Source organism: Musca vetustissima, unplaced genomic scaffold, assembly GCF_032173495.1.
Source record: "Musca vetustissima isolate MV318-11 ecotype Yass unplaced genomic scaffold, APGP_CSIRO_Mvet_v1 utg19267, whole genome shotgun sequence".
Lineage (NCBI taxonomy): Eukaryota > Metazoa > Arthropoda > Insecta > Diptera > Muscidae > Musca > Musca vetustissima.
This window is the reverse complement of record NW_026875507.1, coordinates 48,489-73,616: the sequence shown is the minus strand read 5'-3', so window position 1 is coordinate 73,616 and position 25,128 is coordinate 48,489. Positions and strand designations below refer to the sequence as shown.

The following is a 25,128-nucleotide window of genomic DNA, read 5'->3' as shown; positions in this document are numbered from 1 at the left end:
AACAGATGACAAATCCAGTTCATCTACACATCGAGTCGATTTAAGAGGCTAATTTAAACGCGCGTTAAATTAGCCTCGTTCATTGCATTTATTTACTGCATCCATTAAATGAACTAGTTACCTCTGTTATGGACTATACAGCCCTACCGTTGTTGATCATAAATCGACTTATATCCCTAGCCGAGAGAGAAGAGAATTCGTTCATTTGTATTGATTTTCTTGCCGTGTGGACGTGTTTTCGCGGAGTTATAGGGCAGTTCGTCGCGTAGTTAATTTTTTTTTTTCTCTACAACTGTCGCACATCCGCCATATTTAATATATATAGTGTTCACGGTTTTATTAGTAGGAGAATACATCTGAAGAAGATTTCCAAACTAATTTTGGTGTTAAATTTGTATGACTAGTCGCAGCAGCAGAATGAGTGGAAACAGCAATGGAGGACGTCCACCACCACGTATAGATGGAATGATTTCTTTAAAGGTAATTGTTATCAATTTATTTGATGATGATGACGACGCCTTCTTGGTGTGGTAAAAACAAGATGGCGGCGGTTCTTTCTGATACAACAAAAAAATGCAAATTGCTGCGGTTTTTCACATTGAATGAATATGAATGGTGGCAAAATTTGAAAACAAAAAGTTAAACATTTCCTTTTCTCCTCTCAATTTTAGGTTGATAATTTAACATATCGTACCACACCAGAAGATTTACGACGTGTCTTTGAACGATGTGGTGATGTTGGTGACATTTATATACCACGCGATCGTTATACTCGTGAAAGCCGGGGCTTCGCCTTTGTTAGGTAAGTTTGTGTATCCAACGAAAAAACCATATGCTTTAAGTTGTTTTTAATTTTTTTATTAGAATTGAAAAGGGTTTCTAAAACATATTTTTGTATTATTATTGAATAAGAATGTTGACGTTTGGTGCGGTTTGATTTTTTCCACCGAATTTTGTGTGTGTATACCTATTAACCACCCCACACACATGCATACATACATACAAAATGCGAGATAAACAGCAAAAAAATTGATTATTGGAGGGCATCATCATCCAAGATAATGTACCATGTTTTGGGTTTGTTTAATTTAATGCAAATATTTCAAATTCAAATCAAAAAATTTTTATATAATTAGGTTGGATACTGCAATTCTTTATACCGTATGGTTGGGGTACATACGCCTAATCAATGGGTGATTTTATACACTAAACCACACTATGGTATAGGGCAGTACATAGTACAGGGCAATGACCATAGCAATGTACAGAATGAAACGTAATAGACCCACCACAGTTACGAATCTCTTTTTGAGTCCATTTGCCGGTACGTTCATCCTATCTACCGATCAATGTATATTTATAAACAATATGAAGTTTACATTTATTATCCTAATTATTGGCGGCACAGCCAATTTATTTGAATCACAAGGATAAACCCTGCAAAATGTAGACAGAGCTTACATATGTATCTTTGTCCGATTTCATACAAAATGTGCACCAAATACCCGGAGTTTGTCCGATTAAGAATTGAATTGCGATTCAGATTTAGATATAGCTTCCATATATGTATTTTATCCCATTTTATACAAAGTGCCCCGATCGATTTTAGGTATTTGGAATACGTGCAGGTTAAAAACAAATAACGACCCTTTTCTTTGTTTATCATTACGTTTTGTTGTTTTCACTTAAAATATATAGAAGCCTCATTTAAATTTGCACCATCTGCCTTTAATTGTGATCTTTTATAAAAACCCAGTAATGATTACATATGCAGGAAAGTGCTAAAATAATTGTTTTCAATTTGCAACTGTTGTCTACCAAACTATTACTAGATGACCTACGTACGAAAGCAACACTTCTTTTTATTTATTTATTTTTTTAATAGTAAACTATTAAAACAATTAAATGAACTCTCCCTTTCACTTACAGATTCTATGACAAACGTGATGCCGAAGAGGCTTTGGAAGCTATGGACGGTCGCAAATTAGACGGCAGGGAGTTGCGTGTTCAAATGGCACGTTATGGCCGTCCCACATCACCCAGCAATAATAATCGCCGCAATGGCGGTCGTCGTGGAGGCGGTGGTGGTGGTGGCGGTCGTCGCCGTTCACGTTCACCAGTGCGACGTCGTTCACGTAGCCCACGTCGTCGTTCATATTCACGTTCTCGTTCGCCACAAAGTCGATCACCCGTCAGACGTAACAAGTTTTCACGCAGTCCGGTGAGACGTTCCCTCAGCCGTAGTGGTAGCCGTAATGGGTTATCTGGTGCCGGTTTGGGTGGTATTGGCGATCGAGGACGTAGTTTATCACGTTCACGTAGTAGATCAACATAAGAAGTCGCAACAGTATACATATAAACAAACACACACATACATATATACATAGAGTAACAGAAAAAAAGATGAAAACTACAATGCACGATGGCACATGAAAAACAAACAAATTTGTGCAAACCGTGCAAAACTATGAAGGTGAGTGCTGTGGAGAATTGCTATACTAAATGGATTTTATAAAGACCAATTGGTCTGTATAGAGACCATAGGTCTTTATGAAGATCAGTTGGTCTTTATAAAGACGATAGGTCTTTATGAAGACCAGTTGGTCTGTATAGAGACTACAGGTCTTTATAAAGTCCAATTGGTCAGTTTAAAGTTAAAGTTTAAATTAAAAAAGGGTCTTATTCGGTTGATTAATTTTTATGAAGATTAATCAATGACTTTTTTACAATTGTTTTTATCTATGTATTTATTTTCTTCCAGGTATCCCTTAATCTCATCATACAGAAACTTCATTTGGCGGCTGTTTGCTGATGGGGAGATTTCCAACAACTTTTTTAACTCCACATCTAAAATATGTTGCGTTGCTGTTGTATCAGCAGGTATAACAAAAACAAATATTTTAAATTTAGAAAAAAAAAACACAAAACATTTTTAATTTTAAACATACGGTAAAAAAAATAGTAATACAGAAAAAAACAAAGCCTAATTTGTTTTTAAAAAAATCTTAGAACTAATACAAAAAAAGTAAACTAAAAGAAAATGATTTTCTTTAACTTTAGAGAAAAAATAAGAAGATATAATATTGTGAAGAAGAAAAGAACATAGTATAAATTACATTTTATTCAAAAAAATTTTGAATTTAATTTAATTTTTTATTTTTCATAATTATTAATCATTCATTTTTCAATCATACAACAAACAATTGATTGGTATTATATATTCTCATGTAATTCATTCAATTCTTCTCCAACCATCCAAAATTCCACAAAACGTTTTTAACGAAAATTCTCATTCTGCAATTTTTTGCTATGGGATGATGAAATTGATATTTCTTAAAATTAACCATACTAGTGTTTTAAAAATAATATTATAACACTTAATAATAATAATGCAACCAATATAAATGTAGTCTCAAAATTTTCATCGTACAACAAATATATATACATATACATACAAAAATCATACAAATTATTGCAATTATTGAAAACAAAATCGAATCAATGTTGAAATTAATCTATTTTTTGTAAATCATTAATTCAAAGGCCATATTTTGAGTTTGTCATGCATTAACCCGCAGAGTTTCTCGATTTGTTTAAATTTTTTTCCTTTATTGTTAGGTTTCTTTTTTTGTTTAGGTTAATATTAGTAGTAGTAGCTTTTATTAGTTGTAATACAAAACAAGAAAAGAAAATACACACAAGTTTAACTAATAAAAAAATATTGTAATGCTACTTGTATGAGTGACAAAAAAAACACCATATCATTCATCCACCGTAAGGATTTTGATTAGGTATCTTAAAAAGATAATAGAAAGGATGAAACAAACAAAAAATATTCTATTTCATATAAAAAAATTATATTTTATTTAATATTTTTCCTTTTTTCTGTTTTTATTTACACTGTATACTACTTACTACTGTTGTTGTGTCACAACAAAAATCTTTTTTTTGTTTTTATGTGCTTTTTACAATTTTAATAATTTTCCAAAAATTTTATATACAATACAGGCAATGCTATAATAAAAAGCGGTTTATGTTGGCTGTTCTTTTAAGCAGAGCAGAGATCAAGAAATGAGCAGACAGACAGGCAAGGCAGGCGAATGAATGAATCAAAAAAATGTAAAATGTGAAATATATAAGAGTATAGGAGTTAAAGAAGGAGAAGAAGGTGAAGTGGAGAGGAGTGTAATAATGTTTTGGTGTATGGGAGTTAACCAGAAATAATTATGGTGTTGTGTGTGATGGGTGTGCGGCGAGCGAGCAAGCGGTTTTTTGGTTTGGCGTTTTGCTGCGGAGCCTGCTTTTATATAGACCTATCACCTAAATCTGCTGATCTACCGGCTGGCTGCTGTTTACTTCCTAATTTTCGGCCACTTTGTGTGATGCTGCCATCTTCATCTAAGGCCAATCACGAACGAACAAATATTGTTTATGGTGGCCGGCCTCTAAATGCTGTTGCTGCCAAGTCACTCTTAGATCGATCATTCAATAAGAATTGTGGTGACATCTCAGAGTGGCGGCCTGGTGGTGGTGGGTGTGTGCGTGCGCGCTGCAGTACAACAAATCATCTCACCAGCCAATATCTTGTGCAGAAATGTAGTCAGCAGCAGCAATTTAAGTAGGTGGTGGTTTGCCGTTTATTCGTCTTTTGAGATTCTTCAATCGCGGTTTTCGAGTTTAATGCTGCAGCAGTTCCTCCAACCATTTTTCATAAATACAAAAAAGGCGTTGGCGGCGGCGGCATTATAACAAACTGCTGATTTAGCTGATGGCGGCTGATTCGAGTTGACACGCACATTTAGCTGGCGACCTTAATTTAATTTCGTGCGTTTCATCGTACAAAAAAGCTGGTCTATATAATGGCAGAAAATGTAGCGTCGTCGTCGGTATCTTCCTGTGGTGGTGTATTTTCAATTGCATTGATATTTAGAGCTAGACAATTTGCCGACTTTTTTACAAGAACACTTTTGGTGGCAGGCTTCCTGAGTTTTCAGTCAACGACGACAAACCCCCAGTCTATCTGTAAATTAATTCATTCAACTTCAAAATATGCAGAGTCAATCAGTATTTTCCTTGTAATTGGCGGCAGCGGCGGTGTTCGTTTTAATGCTGCGTTTTCCTTTTTGGTGTGTGGTGGTGATGATTCCATTCTCTCGATCGATTCAATATTTTTTCTTCAAAAAACATACAAATGTAAATATATATGACAGGTGGTCCAGGTTTTATGGTGATGGCGATTGGAGATTTTTTTGTGGCAAACTGATCTCTACCCGGCTCGCAGAACTCTTAAGGTATGTATAAATGATATTTTATTAATCAATTATATGATTTTTTCTAGGGAAGAGGACGAACAAAAGAAAATGAAAAAAAATCGTTTAATTTTTTTATGAAACAAAAATTAATTAGTTTTGAAATAAAAAGAAATTAACCAGGAAATATAAATGTGTGTTTTTATTATTTGGGAGAACAGATTTGGTATAGGATTTAAAAAAAAAAAGTTATTCGGGGTATTAAGAATATATTTCGGGGTTCATAGGAGCATGGATTTGTTAAAGACCATTTTTTTAGAACCTACCAAAGGCGTGAATTTTTTAAAATATTTTTCAGGGTCTAACAATAGCGTGGATTTGTTAAAGAATATTTTCAGGGTCTATATTAGGCGTGGATTTTTAACCCTTTCAGTGTTTTTGTTGAATATATTCGACATTTAAAAATTCTCTCTTTGCTATTTTTCGGTTATCCCCTATGTACCGTTAACATGATTTTGTTTTTGCTGAAAAACAGACAAAACTGTCCGAGGTTTAAAATGAAAATTGTTTTTTTTCTAAACTCTATGCTTTTATATAATTTTAAGTACAAAATTTTAGATTTTTATTCCGACAAAAATTTTTTTGACACTGAAAGGGTTAAAAAATATTTTTTCAGGGTTTTGGATTTTTACAGAATATTTTTTCAGGACCATGTGAGTAGTACGTTCATTCTTTGGATACTTTTTTAGGACCAGCAAAACCGTGCGTGCATTTTTATAGAATATTTTTTTGAGGACCAGCAGGTCCGTGCGTAAATTTTTTTAATAATCCTTTTTTTAAGGATTATCACAGACGGGGATTTTTTGAACAATAATTTATTAACGACTACCAAAAGGTGTTCCCTCTAAGGTGGAATAAATCGTTCGCCGTTTTGGTGTTACGAACACTTTTCCTACCTTCTGACTCGGATATGTTTGAGACTTTTGCTTCTGTACTCTGGGTACCTTAAGTCACCAACTTGCTGAACGTAATGACAGGAGGGATAGTCCCAGTACGCGATGTAGGAATTATTTCGAATAGCGGGTTTACCTATTGGCCTTTTAAGGATACTTACGTGCGTACTTCACCCTCACGACCTTTAGATGTTTCCTAATCTGAGTTAATTTCTTTTCGCTAATTGTGTTGGGTTCTTGGTCGCCTAAGAAGGCACTGGTTGCCTTCTTAGACTTTTGGTCGCCATTCGTTCTTCCTTGCCTTCGAAGCACTGGCTTATCAACTTAACGGCATGCAATATTTCACACCTGATGGCATCTTTTGTTTTGAAAGTGAGACCAGTATTCAATTACAGAACCTGCAAAATTTTCTACAAAATCGGTATTTTAATACTAGCCATAAATCCAGTGGATTTTTAAACTTATACGCCATGGAAAATTAATTCAGCTATGCACGATAACAAGATCAGCAGTTAAAGTCGGAGCCCTTTAATACCGAACAAGGATTCAGATAAGGTGACAATTTGTCGTGTGACCTTTTTAACAACCTGCTGGAAAAGGACATACGAGAGCCAAAGGTGAACAGAAATGGTACTCCGTACACCACACAACACATGTTACTCGGCTACGCCGATGACATCGGCGTAATGGGTAGAACATTGAGAGCGGTAACAGTCACCTTTGAACAAATTGAGGAGTCTGCCAAAATGGGCCTGGCAGTAAACGGCGAGAAGATTCGGAACAACTGTGGAACTTGAAAACTACAGCTTCGAGGTAGTCAAAGATTTTATATACCTTAGTACCGCCATAAATAAAACTAATGATATCAAATAGTTATAGCCAACAGATGCTACTATGGTCTAAGTAAGCAGTTTAGAAAAAAGGCCACCTCCCGCCAGATCAAACTCGCACTCTACAAGACGCTGATGCTACCCTTGCTGTCATATGGATCGAAAGCATGGGTACTTACGCAATGCGCATGCCTCATTTGCATGCGTATTACGCAGCTCTCGGAGAGTTTGAAAGAAAAATTCTCCGAAAAATCTATTGGACGATCTGCGTTGACGGTGAATATAGCCGTCGAATGAACAATGAGTTGTACCAGCTATTCTCAAACAACGGCATTGTTAGACGTATAGAGATGCAGTGACTACGTTGGCTAGGTCATGTTGTGAGAATGGATGAAGATGCCCCACCTCAAAAGGCTTATAAAAGCGAACCAGCTGATGGCATCGAATTAGATGGAAAGATCAAGTGAAAGATAACATTGCCGAATACCGACGCGCCTGGAAATCGTTTTTAAGCTCGGCTTATAGAACGAATATTCTATCATAAACCAGCTAAGTAAGTAAGTATTAGCCATGGAATTGACTTTTCAAATCAAGTGGATTTCGTAAATTCGAAAGCACCTGTAAAACGGCATATAAATTAATTTTGGGCGATCCAGTCAATGTAAATGTACTATAATTTTTTCCATTTTAAAAGGGATTTACCATGGTATAATAATAGAAGGTAACAGCAAGTGTTGTTGTACAAAAAACGATACAACAACCACATGGAAATTTGTTGTTGTAAGTTCTACTAGTGTCAACACATTTGACAGAAAAATGTAAACAAACAAATTATCATCATATTATTTTTATTTTGAAAATGAAATATTTTCGAATCCTCAAAATAAAAATTGAAAAACATGAATGAAAATCTATCAAATTTATATTTCTATTGCTTCCACATCTTTCCTATAATTGAGCCATTGCCATATATATGTGTAACACATATGAAAATGCTGGGAATAGCGAGTTATTCCTTGAAGAATGATTTGCTTCCTCAAACTTTCCCAGCAGGCAGATTGAGTAAATTGAATACAGGAGCACATTTAAAAAAGAACAATTTCAAATTGTATGTGTTCCCAATTTTCCTGTTGGGTGATTTTTAAAAACATAATTTGTCAAATTCATATTGACACTAGTATTACGTTGGAATCAAATCAGCTGGGATTTGCTGTTACCTTTTATAATAGTACCATGGGGATTTACAATGGAATTTATTTGACATTTACAAGAACCAGTACCAAGTGAATGTACTTTAATTTGTTAATAAAAATATATTTTTTAACAATTGAGTGCCTTTGTGTGTATATGTACACAATTATCATTAAAAATAATCTCAAAACCAGTATAAATAATCTTAATCTATTTAAATAATTCCATAAATCCACAGTGGGGTTTCAATTGTCAATTCAATTGGCTATTTGTCAAATTAATCCACATAAAGTCGGTTAACCGTGCAAAATGTAATGTAAATGCCGTTTAAATACGCTGTTTGTAATGGGTCTGTTCATTTAATCTATTCACTAAAACACATTTCAATGAACTAGTTCCCTCCTGTATGAACTACACCATTCTAACGTTGTTGAACATAAATCGACTTGCATATCCCTAGTAGAGAGAGAGAATTTTGAGAGAATTCGTTCATTTGTATTTGATTTTCTTGCCGTGTGGACGTGTTTTTTGGTGGAGTTTTGTAGGGCATTTCGTGGCGTAGTTAATTGTTCTCTGCAGCTGTCACACATCCGCCATATTAAATATAAAGTGGTCAAAGACCGCGCGGCCACGGCTATATTTTATTAGTGAGAGGAGGAGGATACCACATCAGAAGAAGATTTCCAAATTAATTTCCGTGTCAAATTTGTATGAGCAGCAGAATGAGTGGAAACAGCAATGGAGGACGTGCACCACCACGTATAGATGGAATGATTTCCTTAAAGGTAACGCTAATTTTGGCTTAACTCCATTTTTTGTAAGAACGATCAGATTTTTTTCAGAGGTGGGTGTTTTCCCCCAATTATTTATTTACTCAACACAAAGAAAGCTTCTATGCCAATTATATGGAGCTATATTTTTCACTTGGAGGACACATCCGGTTATGCGGTTGTGTGACCCAGAAGTTGGGGTATGGGTTGTTGTTGTTGTAGCAGCCCTATTGCTTTTAGACAATGGACTGAGGTGACAGACGTTGGCCCAGTAAGTCTAGGGACATTTCGGATCGTAGACCCCTCTGTCGTGGAAACGTGGGGTATGGGTAGCCGGTATTACCGAACAGATTTATATAAATTTCATTAAGTGGGGGCGTTTGGGAGGTATAGTCAATAAATATTGATAACCACCTAAACGTCGAACAACAAGAGTCCATTATAGTATATCGCAAATCATGTCCCAAACGATAGACTACATATTGAGCTTTCCGAAATGGTGCGAATTTGGGTTTTATCTTTTTTGGTCCAAACCCCGGTTTGCATGATTGTATATCCCAATCGGTTTGAGACAACCATTTCATATCCCCACTTAATGGAGATGTATTTTGGCCGGCTAATCGAGTGCGTCGCACAAGGAAAAATATATCCTCATGGTAAAAATTACTTAGCTGGCTCGTGGTTCATTCGACGCCGATATTCACCGTCGACGCAGATCGGCCTGTTGATCTTTAGGAGAAATTTTCTTTCAAACGCCTGCTGCTGCATTTACTTGCGCAAGTACCAATGCTTCAGATCCATATAACTGCACTGGTAGTATCAGCGTCTTGTAGAGTGCGAGCTTGGTCTGGCGGGAGATGGCCTTGTTTCTAAACTGCTTACTTAGACCATAGTAGCATCTGTTGGTCATCACAATCCTTCTCCGAATTTCAAAACTGATGTCATTCGTATTACTTATGGCGGTACCAAGGTATATAAAATCTTTAACTACCTCGAAGACGTCCGAGTATACTGGACGTCTTGCGCGTTGATATACCATCAGCTTGGTCTTCTCGCCGTTTACTGTCAGGCCTACTTTGGCAGACTCCTCCTCAATTTGTTCAAAGGTGGCTGTTACCGTCAGGCCCATTATATCGCAAATTATTTCTGCCTTTGTTAAAAATGCCTCTGCAAAAAATGATTTATTATTTATTTATATTATTTATTATTTTAATTATTTTTTCTCTCAATTTTAGGTTGATAATTTACCATATCGTACCACGCCAGAAGATTTACGACGTGTCTTTGAACGATGTGGTGATGTTGGTGACATTTATATACCACGCGATCGTTATACTCGTGAAAGCCGCGGCTTCGCCTTTGTTAGGTAAGTTGAGTATCCACAAGAAATCGAAATGACACGAAAGACAAGCAAACATTTTAATACCTTTCAAACAATTTATTAAATTAACTCCCCCAATGTCTATTACAGATTCTATGACAAACGCGATGCCGAAGAGGCTTTGGAAGCCATGGACGGTCGCAAATTTGACGGCAGGGAGTTGCGTGTTCAAATGGCACGTTATGGCCGTCCCACATCACCCAGCAATAACAATCGCCGCAATGGCGGCCGTCGTGGAGGCGGTGGTAGTGGTGGCGGTCGTCGCCGTTCACGTTCACCAGTACGTCGTCGTTCACGTAGCCCACGTCGTCGTTCATATTCACGTTCTCGTTCGCCACAAAGTCGATCACCCGTCAGACGTAACAAGTTTTCACGCAGTCCGGTAAGACGTTCCCTCAGCCGTAGTGGTAGCCGTAACGGGCTATCTGGTGCCGGTTTGGGTGGTATTGGCGATCGAGGACGTAGCTTGTCACGTTCACGTAGTAGATCGACATAAGAAGTCGCAGCAGTATAAATACAAAAACACCCACACATACACCTATATACAGAGAAAATGACACAATGGCACAAGAAAAACAAATGTGTGCAAACAGTGCAAAGATATGAAGGTGAGTGCTATGGAGAATTGCTATACTAAAGAGATTGGTCTGTATAGAGACCACAGGTCTTTATAAAAACCAATTGGTCTGTATAGAGACCACAGGTCTTTATAAAAACCAATTTGTTTGTATAGAGACCACAGGACTTTATAAAAACCAATTGGTCTGTATAGAGACCACATGTCTTTGAAAATTTTTACAATAAACTAGGATTAGATACCCTTTTATTTAAAATGTAAATATAAATACTTAGGTAGTAGTATTTATGTTCTTGAAAAATTGGCGGTATTTTAGTCTATTCAGAGGAACCTGTTTTGTAATCGATAATCCACGATGAACCTTACTAAAATTTGTTTAGAATATTTTATAAGAAAGTTAATTTTCAAAAATTTTAAAAAGAAAATATTTCAAATCAACGCGTCGCTTATATTTAAGTAGTCTTTATAAAAATCAATTGGTCTGTATAGAGACCATAGGTCTTTTGATTGATATCTATCCATACCTTATTAACATTGGTGTATATTTATTTCTTTCAGATATCCCCCTTAACCTCATCATACAGAAAATTCAATTGGCGGCTGTTGCTTGCTGGAGAGACAACTCAACTTTCTAATACCCATTTTAACCTCCACATTTAAAATATGTTGCGTTGCTGTTGTATCAGCAGGTATAACAAAACAAATCCTTTAAATTTTGAGAAAAAAAAACACACACACACAAAACATTTTTTTAATTTTAATTACGGTAACGAAATAGTAATTCAGAAAGAAAAACAAAGCCTAATTTGTTTTTAAAAAAATATATTAGAACTAAAACAAAAAAAGTAAACTAAAAGTAAATGATTTTCTTTAACATTAGAGAAAAATCAGAAGATATAATATTGTAAAGAATAACATATTATAAGGTACATTTTATTCAAAAAGAAATCAAAACCATTTTTTTAACATTTTTTTCTGTGAATTTAATTTAATTCTTTTTTCATCATTAATAATTAATTAAACAATTGATTGGTATTATATATTCTCATGTAATTCATTCAATCCTCCATCATCCCCCAACAACAACCAAATCCAATGTCAAAACAAATATTTTTTAACAAAATTTCATCCTGCATTTTTTTTAATGGGATGAAATTGATATTTCCAAATGACATAATACCTAGTGTTTTAAAACATTTAATATTATAACATATAATAATGCAACTAATATAAATAAATTTCATCATACAAATATATACATACAAAAAATCATACGAAATCAATTTTTTTTGCAATTATTTGAAAACAAAATCAAATCAAAAAAACAAATCATTAATTTAAAAGCTATATTTTGAGTTGGTCATACATTAATCCACAGTGTTTCGATTTGTTTAAATTTTTTGTTCCTTTATGGTTAGGTTTCTTTTTTATTTTAGGTTAATATTAGTAGTAGCTTTTATTAGTTGTAATACAAAAACAAAAAGAAAATACACACACGTTTTACTAATAATAAAAAATATTATACTGCTACTTGTATGAGTGAAAAAACACACTATATAATCCATCCACCTTGAGGATTTTGATTAGGTCTCTACAAAGAGAATGGAGGGATGAAACCAACCAAAAAAATATTCTATTTTATATTTTAAAAAAATATATATTCATTTTTTGTTTCCATTCAATTATCTACCTATTTGTTGTTTTCTAATCTCTTTTTTATGTGTTTTTTTGCAATTTTAATAATTTTCCAAAATTTTATATACAATACAGGCCAAACTATAATAAAAAGCGGTTTGTTGGCTGTTCTTTTAAGCAGAGCAGAGAATGCAAGAAATGAGCAGACAGGAAAGACAAGGCAGGTGAATGATTGAAAAAATATGTAAATTCTGAAATATATAAGAGTATAGGAGATAAAGAAGCAGGAGAAGGTGAAGTGAAGAGGAGTGTAATGATTGTTTGGTGTGTGGGAGTTAACCAGAAATAATTATGGTGGGTGTGCGACGAGCAAGCGGTTTTATTGTATGGCGTTTTACTACTGCTGCTGAGCATGCTTTTATATAGACCTATCACCTAAAGCTGCTGATCTACCGGCTGGCTGCTGTTTCTTCCTATTTTTCGGCCACATTGTGTGATGCTGCCATCTTTTCATCTAGGGCCAATCACGAACGAACAAATATTGTTTATGGTGGTCGGCTGTTGCTGCCAAGTCACTCTTAGATCGATCATTCAATAAGAATTGGTGACATCTCTGCGTGGCGGCCTGGTGGTGGTGGGTGTGTGCGTGCGCGCTGTTGTACAACAAATCATCTCACCAGCCAATATCTTCTTCTTGTCCAGAAATGTAGTCAGCATCAGCAGTTTTAGTAGGTGGTGGTGGTTTGCCGTTTATTCGTCTTTTGAGATTCTTCAATTACGGTTTCCGAGTTTAATGCTGTAATTCCTCCAACCATTTTTCAAAATTACAAAAAAGGCGTTGGCGGCGGCATTATAACAAACTGTTGATTTGGCTGACTGATAGTGGCTGAATTCGAATTGACGCGCATTTAGCTGACGATCTTAATTTAGTTTCGTGCGTTTCATCGTACAAAAAAGAAAAAAAAACTGGTCTATATAATGGCAGAAAATGTGTCGTCGTCGGTATCTTCTGGCGTGTGGTGTATTTTCAATTGCATTTGATATTTAGAGCTAGACAATTTGCCGAGTTTTTACAAGAGCACTTTTGGTGGCAGGCTTCCTGAGTTTTCAGCCAACGACGACAAAACCGCCAGTCAATCTGTAAATTAATTCACATAACTTCAAAATATGCAGTGTCAATCAGTATTTTCCTTGTAATTGGCGACAGCGGCGGTGTTCGTTTTTTTCGGTGTGTGGTGGAGATGATTCCATTCTCTCGATCGATTTCCAAAATTTTTTCTTCAAAAAACATACATACATATGTAAACATATATGACAGGTGGTCCAGGTTTTATGATGATGGCGACTGGTGATTTTTTGTGGCAAATTGGTCTCTACCCGGCTCGCAGAACTCTCAAGGTATGTGTAAATGAAATTTTATTAATCAATTTTATGATTTTTTTCAGGGAAGTGGAGGAACAAAAAAAAATATAGAAAAAAAAAATCATTTAACTTTTTATAAAACAAAAATTAATTAGTTTTGAAATAAAGAAATTAACCAGGAAATTTAAATGAGTTTTTATTATTTGGGATTTTTTTAAGAAACCTTAGTGGGTTTTTCAGGGTCTACAGAAGATGTGGATTTTTTAAAGAATATTTTTTCAGTCTTATCTTGGTCCCTCTTTCATCTAATTCTGGACACTGACCTCCCCGCGGTATCACCTGGGGTAGCTATTTTCATCACCCGTTGAAATAGTGAGCTGAAATGTACCGCGAGTTCACCCATAAGAACTATAAAAAATAGGTGTAAGTAAATCAGACGATTACGCACTGTATTATAGCTGCCATGAAACGAGACATGGATTTGGCTGCGGATTTGGCTCCAGATTCACTCTAGTAGATGAGCGAATTGCTATAATCCGCATAAAAGCGAAGTTCTACATCAGTCTTATTTGCGCCCATGCTCCGACCGAGGACAAAGATAAACAGACATAAGACATATTTTACGAGCGCCTAGAAACAGCAGAAACAGAGATTTTAATGCAAAAATCGGAAGGGAAAATATTTTTGGCCCCACCGTCGGAAAATTTAGCCTTCATGAAGGAACATCCGACAACGGCATGAGGTGCATGAAACACGGTAGTTACCAGCATCAGATTTAAACATCTCGATATACACAATTGAAGCCAATGGTCAATGACATTTTTGGACCATACCAATGCGGCTTTAGACCTGGTAAATCCACCATTGACCAGATTTTCACTCTGCGCCAAATCCTGGAACAAACCGACGAAAAACACATCGACACATTCCATCTATTCGTCGACTATAAAGCCAGCGCTATCCGTTCAGAGGTGTTTAAAGCCATGTCTGCATTCTGTATTCATGCAAAATGAATACGGTTATTAAGTGGCACAAGATCAGACGTTTAAGTCAGAAAGGACCTATCGGAGTCCTTCAATACCGAACGAGGATTCAGACAAGGTGACACTTTGTCGTGTGACCTGTTTAACATCCTGTTGGAAAAGGTCATACGAGACGCAAAGGTGAACAGAAATGGTATTCTGTACACTAAAGAACACATGTTACGTGCCTACGCCGAATACATCGATATAATGGATTGAACATTGCGAGCGGTAACAGCCACCTTTGAACAAATTGAGAAGTAGTCTGCCAAAGTGGGTCTGGCAGTAAACGGCGAGAAGACCAAGTTGATGATATCAACGTGCAACGACGTCCAGTAGACTTGGACCAACTGTGAATTTGAAAACTGCAGCATCGAGTCAAAGATTTTATATACCTTGTTACCGCCATAAATAACACGAATGGCGGACAAATAAAACGCCATAAATAAATTCGAATTCGGAGAAGGATTGTGAAGGCCAACAGATGCAACTATGGTCTAAGTAAGCAGTTTAGAAACAAGGTCACCTCCCGCCAGACCAAACTCACACTGCAAGACGCTGATACTACCCGTGCTGTTATATGGATCTGAAGCATGGGTACTTGCGCAAGCAGATGAGGTAGCTCTTGGGGTGTTTGAAGGAAAAATTCTCCGAAAGATCTACGAGCCGATCTGCGTCGACGGTGAATATCGGCGTCGAATGAGCCACGAGCTTTACAATTCATATGCGGACATCGACATAGTCGTATTAAGCTGCAGCGACCACGGTGGCTAGGCCATGTTGTGCGAATGAATGAGAATGCCCCAGCCCAAAAGGCATACAAAAGCGAATCTACTGATGGTTCACGCAGAAGGGAAAGGCCACGAATTAGTTGAAAAGACCAAGTCGAAGACAACATCTTGGAACGTGGAGGAGATGCGCATAAGACCGACGCGCTTGGAAATCGTTTTTAAGCTTGGCTTATGTAACAAGCCAGCTAAATAAGTTAAGTAAGCAGCAATGGGGTGGAGTTTTTAAAGAATATTTTTTTCAGGGTCTACCAAAGACGTGAATTTTTAAAAGATTTTTTTTTCAGGGTTTACCAAAGGTGTGGATTTTTTAAAGAATATTTTTTTCTGGATCTTGAAATGCGTGGATTTTTTAACGAATATTTTTTCACGGTCTATCAAAGTCGTGGATTTATATTTGTTAATTATAATCCTCCTAGCAACATGTGCTACTTTGTTGTAACCAAGCAACATTTGTTGCAGGTTGTTGTTATTTTCCATTAACAAATAGAAAATATTTGTCTTCTCAACAAAAAAAAAGTTAATTTCTTCAGACCTAAATTTTCCAAAACTAAAAAAATTCCGTAAAATGATAAGGGTACGCAACTATTCCTACGCTCCCCACCTGGAAAGAGAGGGTCGTTTCATTTGTCCACTACCATCACCACCAAATGTAGACACCAATCGTGGTGAATGGTATTCCAATTTAAAACCCTACGAACGGCTATTCTATCATCAAACCCTGTCATCGGTACGCAGCAGTAAACGTTATGTGGCCACATCCCAGATACCCAAGGATTCATTAGATTTTCAATTGCAAGCACGCTATGTTCACTCGCGAGAGAATTTTCCCGAATTGGTCGATTATGTTTTGCAAACGGAAACATGCTGTCAAATGCCACAGACATTTCGTGTGTTGCGAAATACTCAAGATATAAAACTGCCAAAACCCGATAAAATGGGCCACCCATTGAAAATTGGTGAGTAATCGAAAAATTTCTGTAACTGGAAATGTTAAAAAAAATGTTTACCTCTTTGTCAGGTGGCATCAAAGAGAAACTATCACCCCACAGTGTCAAATTAATTAATAGCGGACCGCACACGCAATTGGTTAATAATGGATATTCTCGTCAACCGGCTGATGGCAATTTCTTCCGTTATTAAAACAAGAACTATTGGTGAAGAGAAATATTTGAAAATGTTGGTGGTCATCGAAAAACAGGAATCGTTTTCTTTTATTATTTCATACTTTAGTAAAACATTTTTGTAAAATTTCTAGAAAAAATATTTAAATTTATTTTATCATGACTCCATTTTACAGTCGTCTGTATTGGGGGTGCTGGTGGTGGTTTCAATTTTGGGTTGTTTACTTTTCTGTGTCTCCTCTTCGTCATCTTCAGGACCTTTGCCGCCATCATTATTGGTGTCATGTGCCTTATGTTTTTGTTTCTTATTCTGATTACGATGGCTTTTTTCGATTTTATCCTCCCCAATCCTGTAAAAAAATTGAAATAAAGAAATGTAATTAAATTAAAGGATTTATTTTTGGATTTTCAATTTTTAAAAAAATTTTTTCAAGAACGAACAGAAGGCATGGATTTTTAAAAATATTTTTTTCAAGGATCAAAAATCCACAAGTTGTGGATTTTTAAAAATATTTTTTAAAGGACCAAGGATTGTTTAAAGAATATTTTTCCAAGGACCAAATGAAGCGTGTTTTTTAAAAGAATATTTTTCCAAGGACTAAATGAGGCGTGGATTTTTGAAAGAATATTTTCCCAAGAACCAAATGAGGCGTGGATTTTTTAAAGAATATTTTTCCAAGAACCTAATGAGGCGTGGATTTTTTAAAGAATATTTTTCCAAGAACCAAATGAGGCGTGGATTTTTTAAAGAATATTTTTCCAAGAACCAAATGAGGCGTGGATTTTTTAAAGAATATTTTTCCAAGAACCAAATGAGGCGTGGATTTTTTAAAGAATATTTTTCCAAGAACCAAATGAGGCGTGGATTTTTTAAAGAATATTTTTCCAAGAACCAAATGAGGCGTGAATTTTTTACAGAATATTTTTCCAAGAACCAAATGAGGCGTGGATTTTTTAAAGAATATTTTTCCAAGAACCAAATGAGGCGTGGATTTTTTAAAGAATATTTTTCCAAGAACCAAATGAGGCGTGAATTTTTTACAGAATATTTTTCCAAGAACCAAATGAGGCGTGGATTTTTTAAAGAATATTTTTCCAAGAACCAAATGAGGCGTGGATTTTTTAAAGAATATTTTTCCAAGAACCAAATGAGGCGTGGATTTTTTACAGAATATTTTTCCAAGGACCAAGAATTTTTTAAAGAATTTTTATCACAAGGACAAAGAATTTTTTAAAGAATTTTTATCACAAGGACAAAGAATTTCTTAAAGATATTTTTCCAAGCACCAAGAATTTTTGAAAAATATTTTTTTAAAGGACCAAATGAAAAATTAAATTTTCAAATTTTTTTGAAACTTACATTATTGTAGCCCTCGTGCCTGGTCCCCAATGAGGTGTTGGATTCGCCTGGAATCTTGACAGTGCCTGTTTTCTACTTTTCGGATTTGCCTCGGGATGGATATTATCAAATTCATAATCTCTGGTACATGGTTTACTTAGTATTGCCTTAATTGGTGTGCCATCAATCATACGTTCCTCCTTTACGGGGTGACGTTTATTCCAACATCTTAAAATATCCCACAACACGGCAGCGGGAGCATTTGTTTTTATGGAATTTTTATAGGCATGAGAAAATGACACTTTATAACCGGCATGTAATAGAGCTGAACGGAACTTCAATATAGGAACTATTTCCAATTTAAGGACACAACAAAGTTTATCCAATGTATAGTAGAGAGGGACATCTTCCAGCTCTTCGAGGACCACCGTCAACATGCCAACTAAACGTTTTTGTGTACCCAGTTCGTCGAGGGGTGACGATTGTATTGCACTAAGTAGTTGTTGGACAAATGATTTGTCGTGTATTGGCGCCGACCAAATGGGACCACCCAACTGAAATGAGGCTATTTTTATTAGTTCTTAAATTATTTAAAATATCAGTTAAAACTCACATGATGTTTATGCCCACAATGTTCACAATGCTCTGAAACTGGCGGTCCTGTGGGTATACCAAATTTCACTTGATTCGGATTACTTGGTGTTGGATTTGGTTTGATTGTACCCAACGGGTACAAAGTGTATGTATCACAGCCCGTACATTGATATATCATCGATTGTTTGCTCATACTAAATTTACATTTAGCTTGACTGCTAAAGATGCGTACAAAAACTCGAACATAAAAATCAGCTGAAATGCTAAGTAAAGGTACAATATATTTGCCATAACGATTGGCATGTGTCTCAATGCAGTGGAGGAGTATGCGTAATGCCATTTCGTGGCATGATTTCATACGCAATGGTACGCTGCCATATTTAACGTAACATGCCTCGGGGGCATTTCCCGCCAAGACGGCCATATCAGTGGCAGTGACCAGCAATAGACCACCATCAACAATTGATTGCATGGCACCGTCAAGGAAACGATTTGGACAACCATAGGGATCCAGATCGACGCAGTCGTATTGTTTCTCCTTGGTGGTTGAAAGGTACATTAGGGTCCTACAAGAAAAAAAAAAATAAATAAAAAATTTTTAAAATAAAAATATTTTAAATAAATATTTATGAAATGTTTGGCTACTAACATGGCATCAGCATGACTTGGCTCTATCAGATGTTCCACTTGATTGTGTTTGACATTTTCCCTTATCGCCTCGACAGCCTGCTTGGACAAATCATTGGCAATAATTTCTTTAACGCCGGCAATTTCCTTGGCATAACGAATACTACGTAACCCAGTTGCCGATAAAGCTTCTAAAATACGTAAACCATCTTCATATTTCTCGCCTGCCTTATAAACCTTGTTTGCAGGGGATTCCTTCTCCTCTCCCTCCACGGTTTTGTTTACATCATCCGCATTACCATTGCTATCCTTTTTATTGTTATTGTTCTTTTTCGATATGCTCGACCTCTCCTTAAGCAATTGTTGGAAATAAACGTTGAGTACTGATATACTCAGATCACGATTAAATTCTTGTACTGGATTATAGAAGACATTGCCACCGGATACAATTTCAGCGGAACGTTCACGTATTATTTTATTTATGGGATTCTTAATAGTTGTCTGCAAGAGAAATACATTTACGATATTAATTATGTAAATTTTAAGAAAATATAAATAAAAATTATATTATTTGCATGACTCCTGAAGGGTAAGGAATTAAGCCTTTCCGGTTGTTTAATTAATTCCTCAAGATATTTTTATTGTTCCCTGGGAATCCTTTGCAATGTCTTTCTGTCCCTCTGGTCATTGTAATTATTATGTTCCCCTATCCCGCACTTCTATAATAAGTTATACACATTGTTGAGCGATATACCTTGGAATTATTATTTTCTGTGTCCATATTTTTTCTTTTTCTCTATAAAAACCAATATTTTTTGTATTTTTAAAGCTATGAAACGAAATCAAAACAAACTATTCCACGTTTCCCTCAAACAATGCTTTTCAAACTACGTTGTCATGCATTCAACAATAGTTGGTCGATAAAGCAGTTTAACAGTTTGAAATTGTCAGCTGTATGGCGCTTCAAAGTAGGGCAGACAAAATCGAACTTTAAATTGATTTTAGTTTGGGTATTGATCTATTTTGCGAAGGGCTACCTGATGTTTCGTGGATGAGTAGGATCCTGCACGACAATGTGGTGGTTTTATTGCGGACAGAAATTAATAAAATCAATTTTAAAGTCCTATTGCAAAGCATTTAGCAAATGTAGACCTAATATTCTGAAACCACTTTTTCTATGAAAAATCAACGAAAAAAAAACCAAACACTCCTCCGCGCTCTTCCTAACTTAACACTTCTTGTCCCGATAACATTTTAGAAGCACAATGGCAAAGAATTGCCCACGTCCTACAAACTGCAGCAAAAGCAACACTTGGGTACCAAAAACCACCATCAAGAAACCCATGATACGATCAGGAGTGTCGTAATGCTACTGATGTCAAATACGCAGCGTATAGGGCAACACTGCAGACAGTAGCAACATTTAATGCGATGGAGAATTATCGGGAGAAAAGGAGTAACGTATATGCAAAAAAAGGAAGAACAAGAAAAACGTGAGCGTGAGTAAAACACCTAACCGAAGGCTATGGTGCAGGCACAACCTCCTGTAGAGATAAAGAAGGAAATCTGGTGACAGATACAAACAGCGTGTTGAGGATCTGGAAGGAGCATTTTGAAAAGCTTCTGGTATCAAATAGTAGCGGTGAAGAGGATACCCTAGAACCAATAATAGATGACGGTATAGAGTGTATACCACCTAGTCAGGATGAGGTTAGAATAGTAATCAATCGGCTGAAGAATAGTAAAGCAGCAGGTGCCGATGAGAGAAGAATAGCGTTGGCCAACAGATGCTACAATGTCCTAAGTAAGCAGTTTAGAAACAAGGCCTTCAGTATGGTCGGGCGGGATCTACTGTTATATGGATCTGAAGCATGGTTACTTACACAAGCAGATGAGACAACTCTTGAAGTCTTTCAGAGAAAAATTCTCCGAAATATCTATGGACCGTTCTGCATACACAGTGAATATCACCGTCGAATGAAGCATGAATTGTACCATCTATTCTCGAACATCGACATAGTCAGACGTATCCAGCTGCAGCGACTACGTTGGCTAGGTCATGTTGTGAGAATGGATTAAGATGCTTCAGCTCAAAAGGCATATAAAAACAAGCCTACAGATGGTTCACGCAATAGGGAAAGTCCACGAATTCGACGGAAAGATTAAGTGCAAGACAACTTTTAGGAACATGGTCTTTCAAATTGGAAGAAGCTGCGCATCAGACCGACGCGACTTGAAATCTTTTTTAAGCTCGACTTCTGTCACAAGCTTGCTAATATGACATGTATATACGTTCTATCAGTAAGAAACAGCCATATTTATTTTATTTTGTACTACATTTTAATTTGGATGACTCAAATTGTATTAAGTGCAACGTATAATTATGATAAATAAAAAATAAATATCAAAAATTATATAATTATTCTTATTTCGAGCTTTTACATTTGAAAATGTTTAATAATTATCCATGTGTAAACTGATTTTTGACATACTGCTTACTTTTATCAGTTTTCATATTTCATACGGTACTACCGCGGCTCGTTGATTGTGTTCAAACGTCAAACGTTTCACAATCAGCTGTTGTTAACATCAAGTGTTACGAAAACCAACCATCTAACCACTACTTTTTTGGGAACTATTAGAAAAAATTGAAATACGAGTTTTTGTGTCGCGATTTTCTTCAGATTTCTAACATGAATAAAATTTGCAAAAGTTTTATATCCATGCTAAGTCATGGCCACATGCAAAAAACCTATACCTCAGCTGCCGTTTTAGGTAGAAATCTATCGTTTAAAAGCGATTTGTCGCTGGACAAACTCTATCCCGGCAGTCGTTTGCAAATGTACACGCCGCCACCGGTAAGTAGACGATTTTACAATTCTTGAGTGGGAATTTTATATCTAATGATCTGTGCTTATCTTCAGCCCGCCAATAAAGATGAGAAATTTTCCGGTTTTATACCAATAAATAAATTGGAAATTACCTACAGTCGCAGTTCGGGACCGGGTGGTCAACATGTCAATACGGTCAATACAAAAGTTGATGTACGTTTTAAATTGTCCGAAGCCGATTGGATACCAGAGAAAACACGTCAAAAGCTTTTAAATTCGGTAAGGATGATTATAATAATCTTAAATCCGAGTTATACTTCAACTGGTATTGTTCTGAAATCTATCTGACAGAAGCATTCTTTCTTATAATATATACGTGAGATATGGACCTATCTATATATATTTATCTAAATCAGAACCCGATTTCATTATGGGCTCAATTTGGTACGCTATGTAAAATTTCGTCTCAATCGGAAAAACATTGGACCATTGACACCCTGTCGGACCATAATACACATGGACCTATATCTAAACGGTGAATCCATTTCCAATTTTAAATCGGAAATGGAATCGGCCAAAGACCAAATAACTGTGACGAATTTCATCTCATTCGTATAATAAATGCGACCGTACTTTGTTAATAAAAATGCGTGGACTGACAGTCAGACAAAAAACTCGAATGTAGTATTAGAGTCCATAAATTAAAAGATTTCAGAACAATCCATATAGAATTCGTATATATATTTTTTAGTTCCTATTAATATAACTAATTCAAGTTTATTCCTTTTTTTGTACAGCTGCAAAATAAAATCACCAAAGAAGGCTACTATGTTGTCAAAAGTGATTTGACCCGTTCCCAGCAAATGAATTTGGCCGATGCCTTGGAGAAATTACGTGCCCTTATTAGAGAATATGAAATTGAGGCTCCACCACCATCCGAAGAGACTTTGGAAAAACTGCGTAAGAGGTAAGGCAATGGGTAAATAATTACCTTTACTATCGGCTGTATGTGACAAATTTTTATAGGAAACTTTCAATTCAGCCTGGCTGAATGTGAATTTCTATAGGAAAATTTTAATTCAGCCTGGCTGAATGTGAATTTCTATAGGAAATTTTTAATGCAGCCTTGCTGAATGTGAATTTCTATAGGAAATTTTTAATTCAGCCTGGCTGAATGTGAATTTCTATAGGAAATTTTTAATTCAGCCTGGCTGAATGTGAATTTCTATAGGAAATTTTTAATTCAGCCTGGCTGAATGTGAATTTCTATAGGAAATTTTTAATTCAGCCTGGCTGAATGTGAATTTCTATAGGAAATTTTTAATTCAGCCTGGCTGAATGTGAATTTCTATAGGAAATTTTTAATTCAGCCTGGCTGAATGTGAATTTCTATAGGAAATTTTTAATTCAGCCTGGCTGAATGTGAATTTCTATAGGACATTTTTAATTCAGCCTGGCTGAATGTGAATTTCTATAGGAAATTTTTAATTCAGCCTGGCTGAATGTGAATTTCTATAGGAAATTTTTAATTCAGCCTGGCTGAATGTGAATTTCTATAGGAAATTTTTAATTCAGCCTGGCTGAATGTGAATTTCTATAGGAAATTTTTAATTCAGCCTGGCTGAATGTGAATTTCTATAGGAAATTTTTAATTCAGACTGGCTGAATGTGACAAATTTCTATAGGAAATTTTTAATTTAGTGTGGTTCTATGTGAATTTCTATAGGAAACCTTTAATTCAGCTTGGCTGAATAGAAATTTCTATAGGAAATTTTCAATTCAGCATGGCTGTATGTGATTTTTTTAGGAAATTTTCAATTCAGCTTGGCTGAATAGAAATTTCTATAGGAAATTTTCAATTCAGTATGGCTGTATGTGAATTTCTATAGGAAATTTTCAATTCAGCCTGGCTGAATGTGAATTTCCGTAGGAAATTTTCAATTTAGTGTGGTTGTATGTGAATTTCTGTAGGAAACCTTTAATTCAACATGGCTGAATAGAAATTTCTATAGGAAATTTTCAATTCAGCATGGCTGTATGTGATTTTTTTTAAAGGAAATTTTCAATTAAGCCTGGCTGAATGAACAATTTCAATGTTGTTTTCTTCCTTTCCAGACAAGAAAAAGCCGCCCGTGAACGTCTCTTTCAAAAACGCCAAAGATCACAAACCAAGGCTGATCGCCAAGGACCATCATTAGCTGATTTATAAAAAAATTAACACCCCAGTATATAAGTTCTTCGATTATTTTTGTTATCATTAAAAAAAATGTGTTGTTATTAAAAAATAATAAATAAGAATAAAAAACGAGATATTCTCATTTTTGAAAACACCTGAGGGAAATCAAGTACATTTTTCATTTATTTATTGTTTTTCTTTATAGGTTATGTAGTTTCTTTGTTTTTGGTGTAGTTACAAAAAACCAAGTTTTACACAAGAAGAATTTTCTCTTTATACTAACAACATTATTATTATAAAAAATCATATCAAACAACAAAAAGTGTTTTTTAGCTAAACAAATAACAAATTACCCTAAATACACAGAACGAAAGAAAGGACAAGGGGAAAGAGGAAAAATTAAACAAAAACAGAAAATATTGGGAAAAATATCAAAAATTATAATAAAAAATAATATTTATAATAAATGTTTTGTTAATTGTTAGTTTAAGCGTTTTTCTTTCATTATTGTTGTTGTTCTCTTTTGTTTATTTTTTGTTCGATAATAATATAATAGCCTAGTGAAAAAAATCAAACATTATTTTTAATGAAATATAGTAGTATAACAATACAAATTATACAATAATTGTAAATTGTTATTATTTTTGTTTTTTTTTATACAATTTTGGGAGTGTTTATA

At 35.4% G+C, this 25,128-nt stretch overlaps 5 protein-coding genes across 5 annotated transcripts; 4 read left to right on the top strand and 1 right to left on the bottom strand.

Annotated features, from left to right (window-relative positions):
- The first annotated feature begins 370 nt into the window (after positions 1-370).
- Positions 371-2,335, top strand: LOC133337990 (serine/arginine-rich splicing factor 2-like). Its single transcript, XM_061546180.1, has 3 exons — positions 371-480; positions 672-802; positions 1,930-2,335. The coding sequence occupies exons 1-3, from the start codon at positions 397-399 to the stop codon at positions 2,333-2,335; spliced, it is 621 nt and encodes a 206-aa protein (XP_061402164.1). The 5' UTR covers positions 371-396.
- A 6,598-nt stretch (positions 2,336-8,933) lies between these two features.
- On the top strand, positions 8,934-10,870 carry LOC133337989 (serine/arginine-rich splicing factor 2-like). The gene is made up of 3 exons (XM_061546179.1): positions 8,934-9,008; positions 10,229-10,359; positions 10,465-10,870. Exons 1-3 carry the CDS (start codon positions 8,934-8,936, stop codon positions 10,868-10,870), a joined length of 612 nt encoding a protein of 203 aa, XP_061402163.1.
- A 5,456-nt stretch (positions 10,871-16,326) lies between these two features.
- On the top strand, positions 16,327-16,902 carry LOC133337988 (cilia- and flagella-associated protein 276). Its single transcript, XM_061546178.1, has 2 exons — positions 16,327-16,717; positions 16,780-16,902. The coding sequence occupies exons 1-2, from the start codon at positions 16,327-16,329 to the stop codon at positions 16,899-16,901; spliced, it is 513 nt and encodes a 170-aa protein (XP_061402162.1). The 3' UTR covers position 16,902.
- Positions 16,903-17,039: 137 nt separating this feature from the next.
- LOC133337987 (tRNA (guanine(26)-N(2))-dimethyltransferase) lies at positions 17,040-20,230 on the bottom strand. The gene is made up of 5 exons (XM_061546177.1): positions 20,197-20,230; positions 19,465-19,943; positions 18,835-19,381; positions 18,243-18,775; positions 17,040-17,232 (listed from the first exon to the last, which is right to left on the bottom strand). The coding sequence occupies exons 1-5, from the start codon at positions 20,221-20,223 to the stop codon at positions 17,040-17,042; spliced, it is 1,779 nt and encodes a 592-aa protein (XP_061402161.1). The 5' UTR covers positions 20,224-20,230.
- A 1,905-nt stretch (positions 20,231-22,135) lies between these two features.
- LOC133337995 (large ribosomal subunit protein mL62-like) lies at positions 22,136-24,482 on the top strand. The gene is made up of 4 exons (XM_061546184.1): positions 22,136-22,300; positions 22,367-22,552; positions 23,071-23,240; positions 24,389-24,482. Exons 1-4 carry the CDS (start codon positions 22,136-22,138, stop codon positions 24,480-24,482), a joined length of 615 nt encoding a protein of 204 aa, XP_061402168.1.
- The last annotated feature ends 646 nt before the right edge of the window (positions 24,483-25,128 follow it).

Coding starts and splice junctions, on each gene's coding strand:
- LOC133337988 (XM_061546178.1), top strand. CDS start 16,327: ATGATAAGGGTACGCAACTATTCCTACGCTCCCCACCTGGAAAGAGAG. Junction 16,718..16,779: donor GGGCCACCCATTGAAAATTG/GTGAGTAATCGA, acceptor CCTCTTTGTCAG/GTGGCATCAAAGAGAAACTA.
- LOC133337987 (XM_061546177.1), bottom strand. CDS start 20,223: ATGGACACAGAAAATAATAATTCCAAG. Junction 19,382..19,464: donor CCAAGTCATGCTGATGCCAT/GTTAGTAGCCAA, acceptor TTTTTCTTGTAG/GACCCTAATGTACCTTTCAA. Junction 18,776..18,834: donor ATTGTGGGCATAAACATCAT/GTGAGTTTTAAC, acceptor GCCTCATTTCAG/TTGGGTGGTCCCATTTGGTC.
- LOC133337989 (XM_061546179.1), top strand. CDS start 8,934: ATGAGCAGCAGAATGAGTGGAAACAGCAATGGAGGACGTGCACCACCA. Junction 9,009..10,228: donor ATGGAATGATTTCCTTAAAG/GTAACGCTAATT, acceptor TCTCAATTTTAG/GTTGATAATTTACCATATCG. Junction 10,360..10,464: donor CGCGGCTTCGCCTTTGTTAG/GTAAGTTGAGTA, acceptor TGTCTATTACAG/ATTCTATGACAAACGCGATG.
- LOC133337995 (XM_061546184.1), top strand. CDS start 22,136: ATGAATAAAATTTGCAAAAGTTTTATATCCATGCTAAGTCATGGCCAC. Junction 22,553..23,070: donor GTCAAAAGCTTTTAAATTCG/GTAAGGATGATT, acceptor TTTTTTGTACAG/CTGCAAAATAAAATCACCAA. Junction 23,241..24,388: donor TTGGAAAAACTGCGTAAGAG/GTAAGGCAATGG, acceptor CTTCCTTTCCAG/ACAAGAAAAAGCCGCCCGTG.
- LOC133337990 (XM_061546180.1), top strand. CDS start 397: ATGACTAGTCGCAGCAGCAGAATGAGTGGAAACAGCAATGGAGGACGT. Junction 481..671: donor ATGGAATGATTTCTTTAAAG/GTAATTGTTATC, acceptor TCTCAATTTTAG/GTTGATAATTTAACATATCG. Junction 803..1,929: donor CGGGGCTTCGCCTTTGTTAG/GTAAGTTTGTGT, acceptor TTTCACTTACAG/ATTCTATGACAAACGTGATG.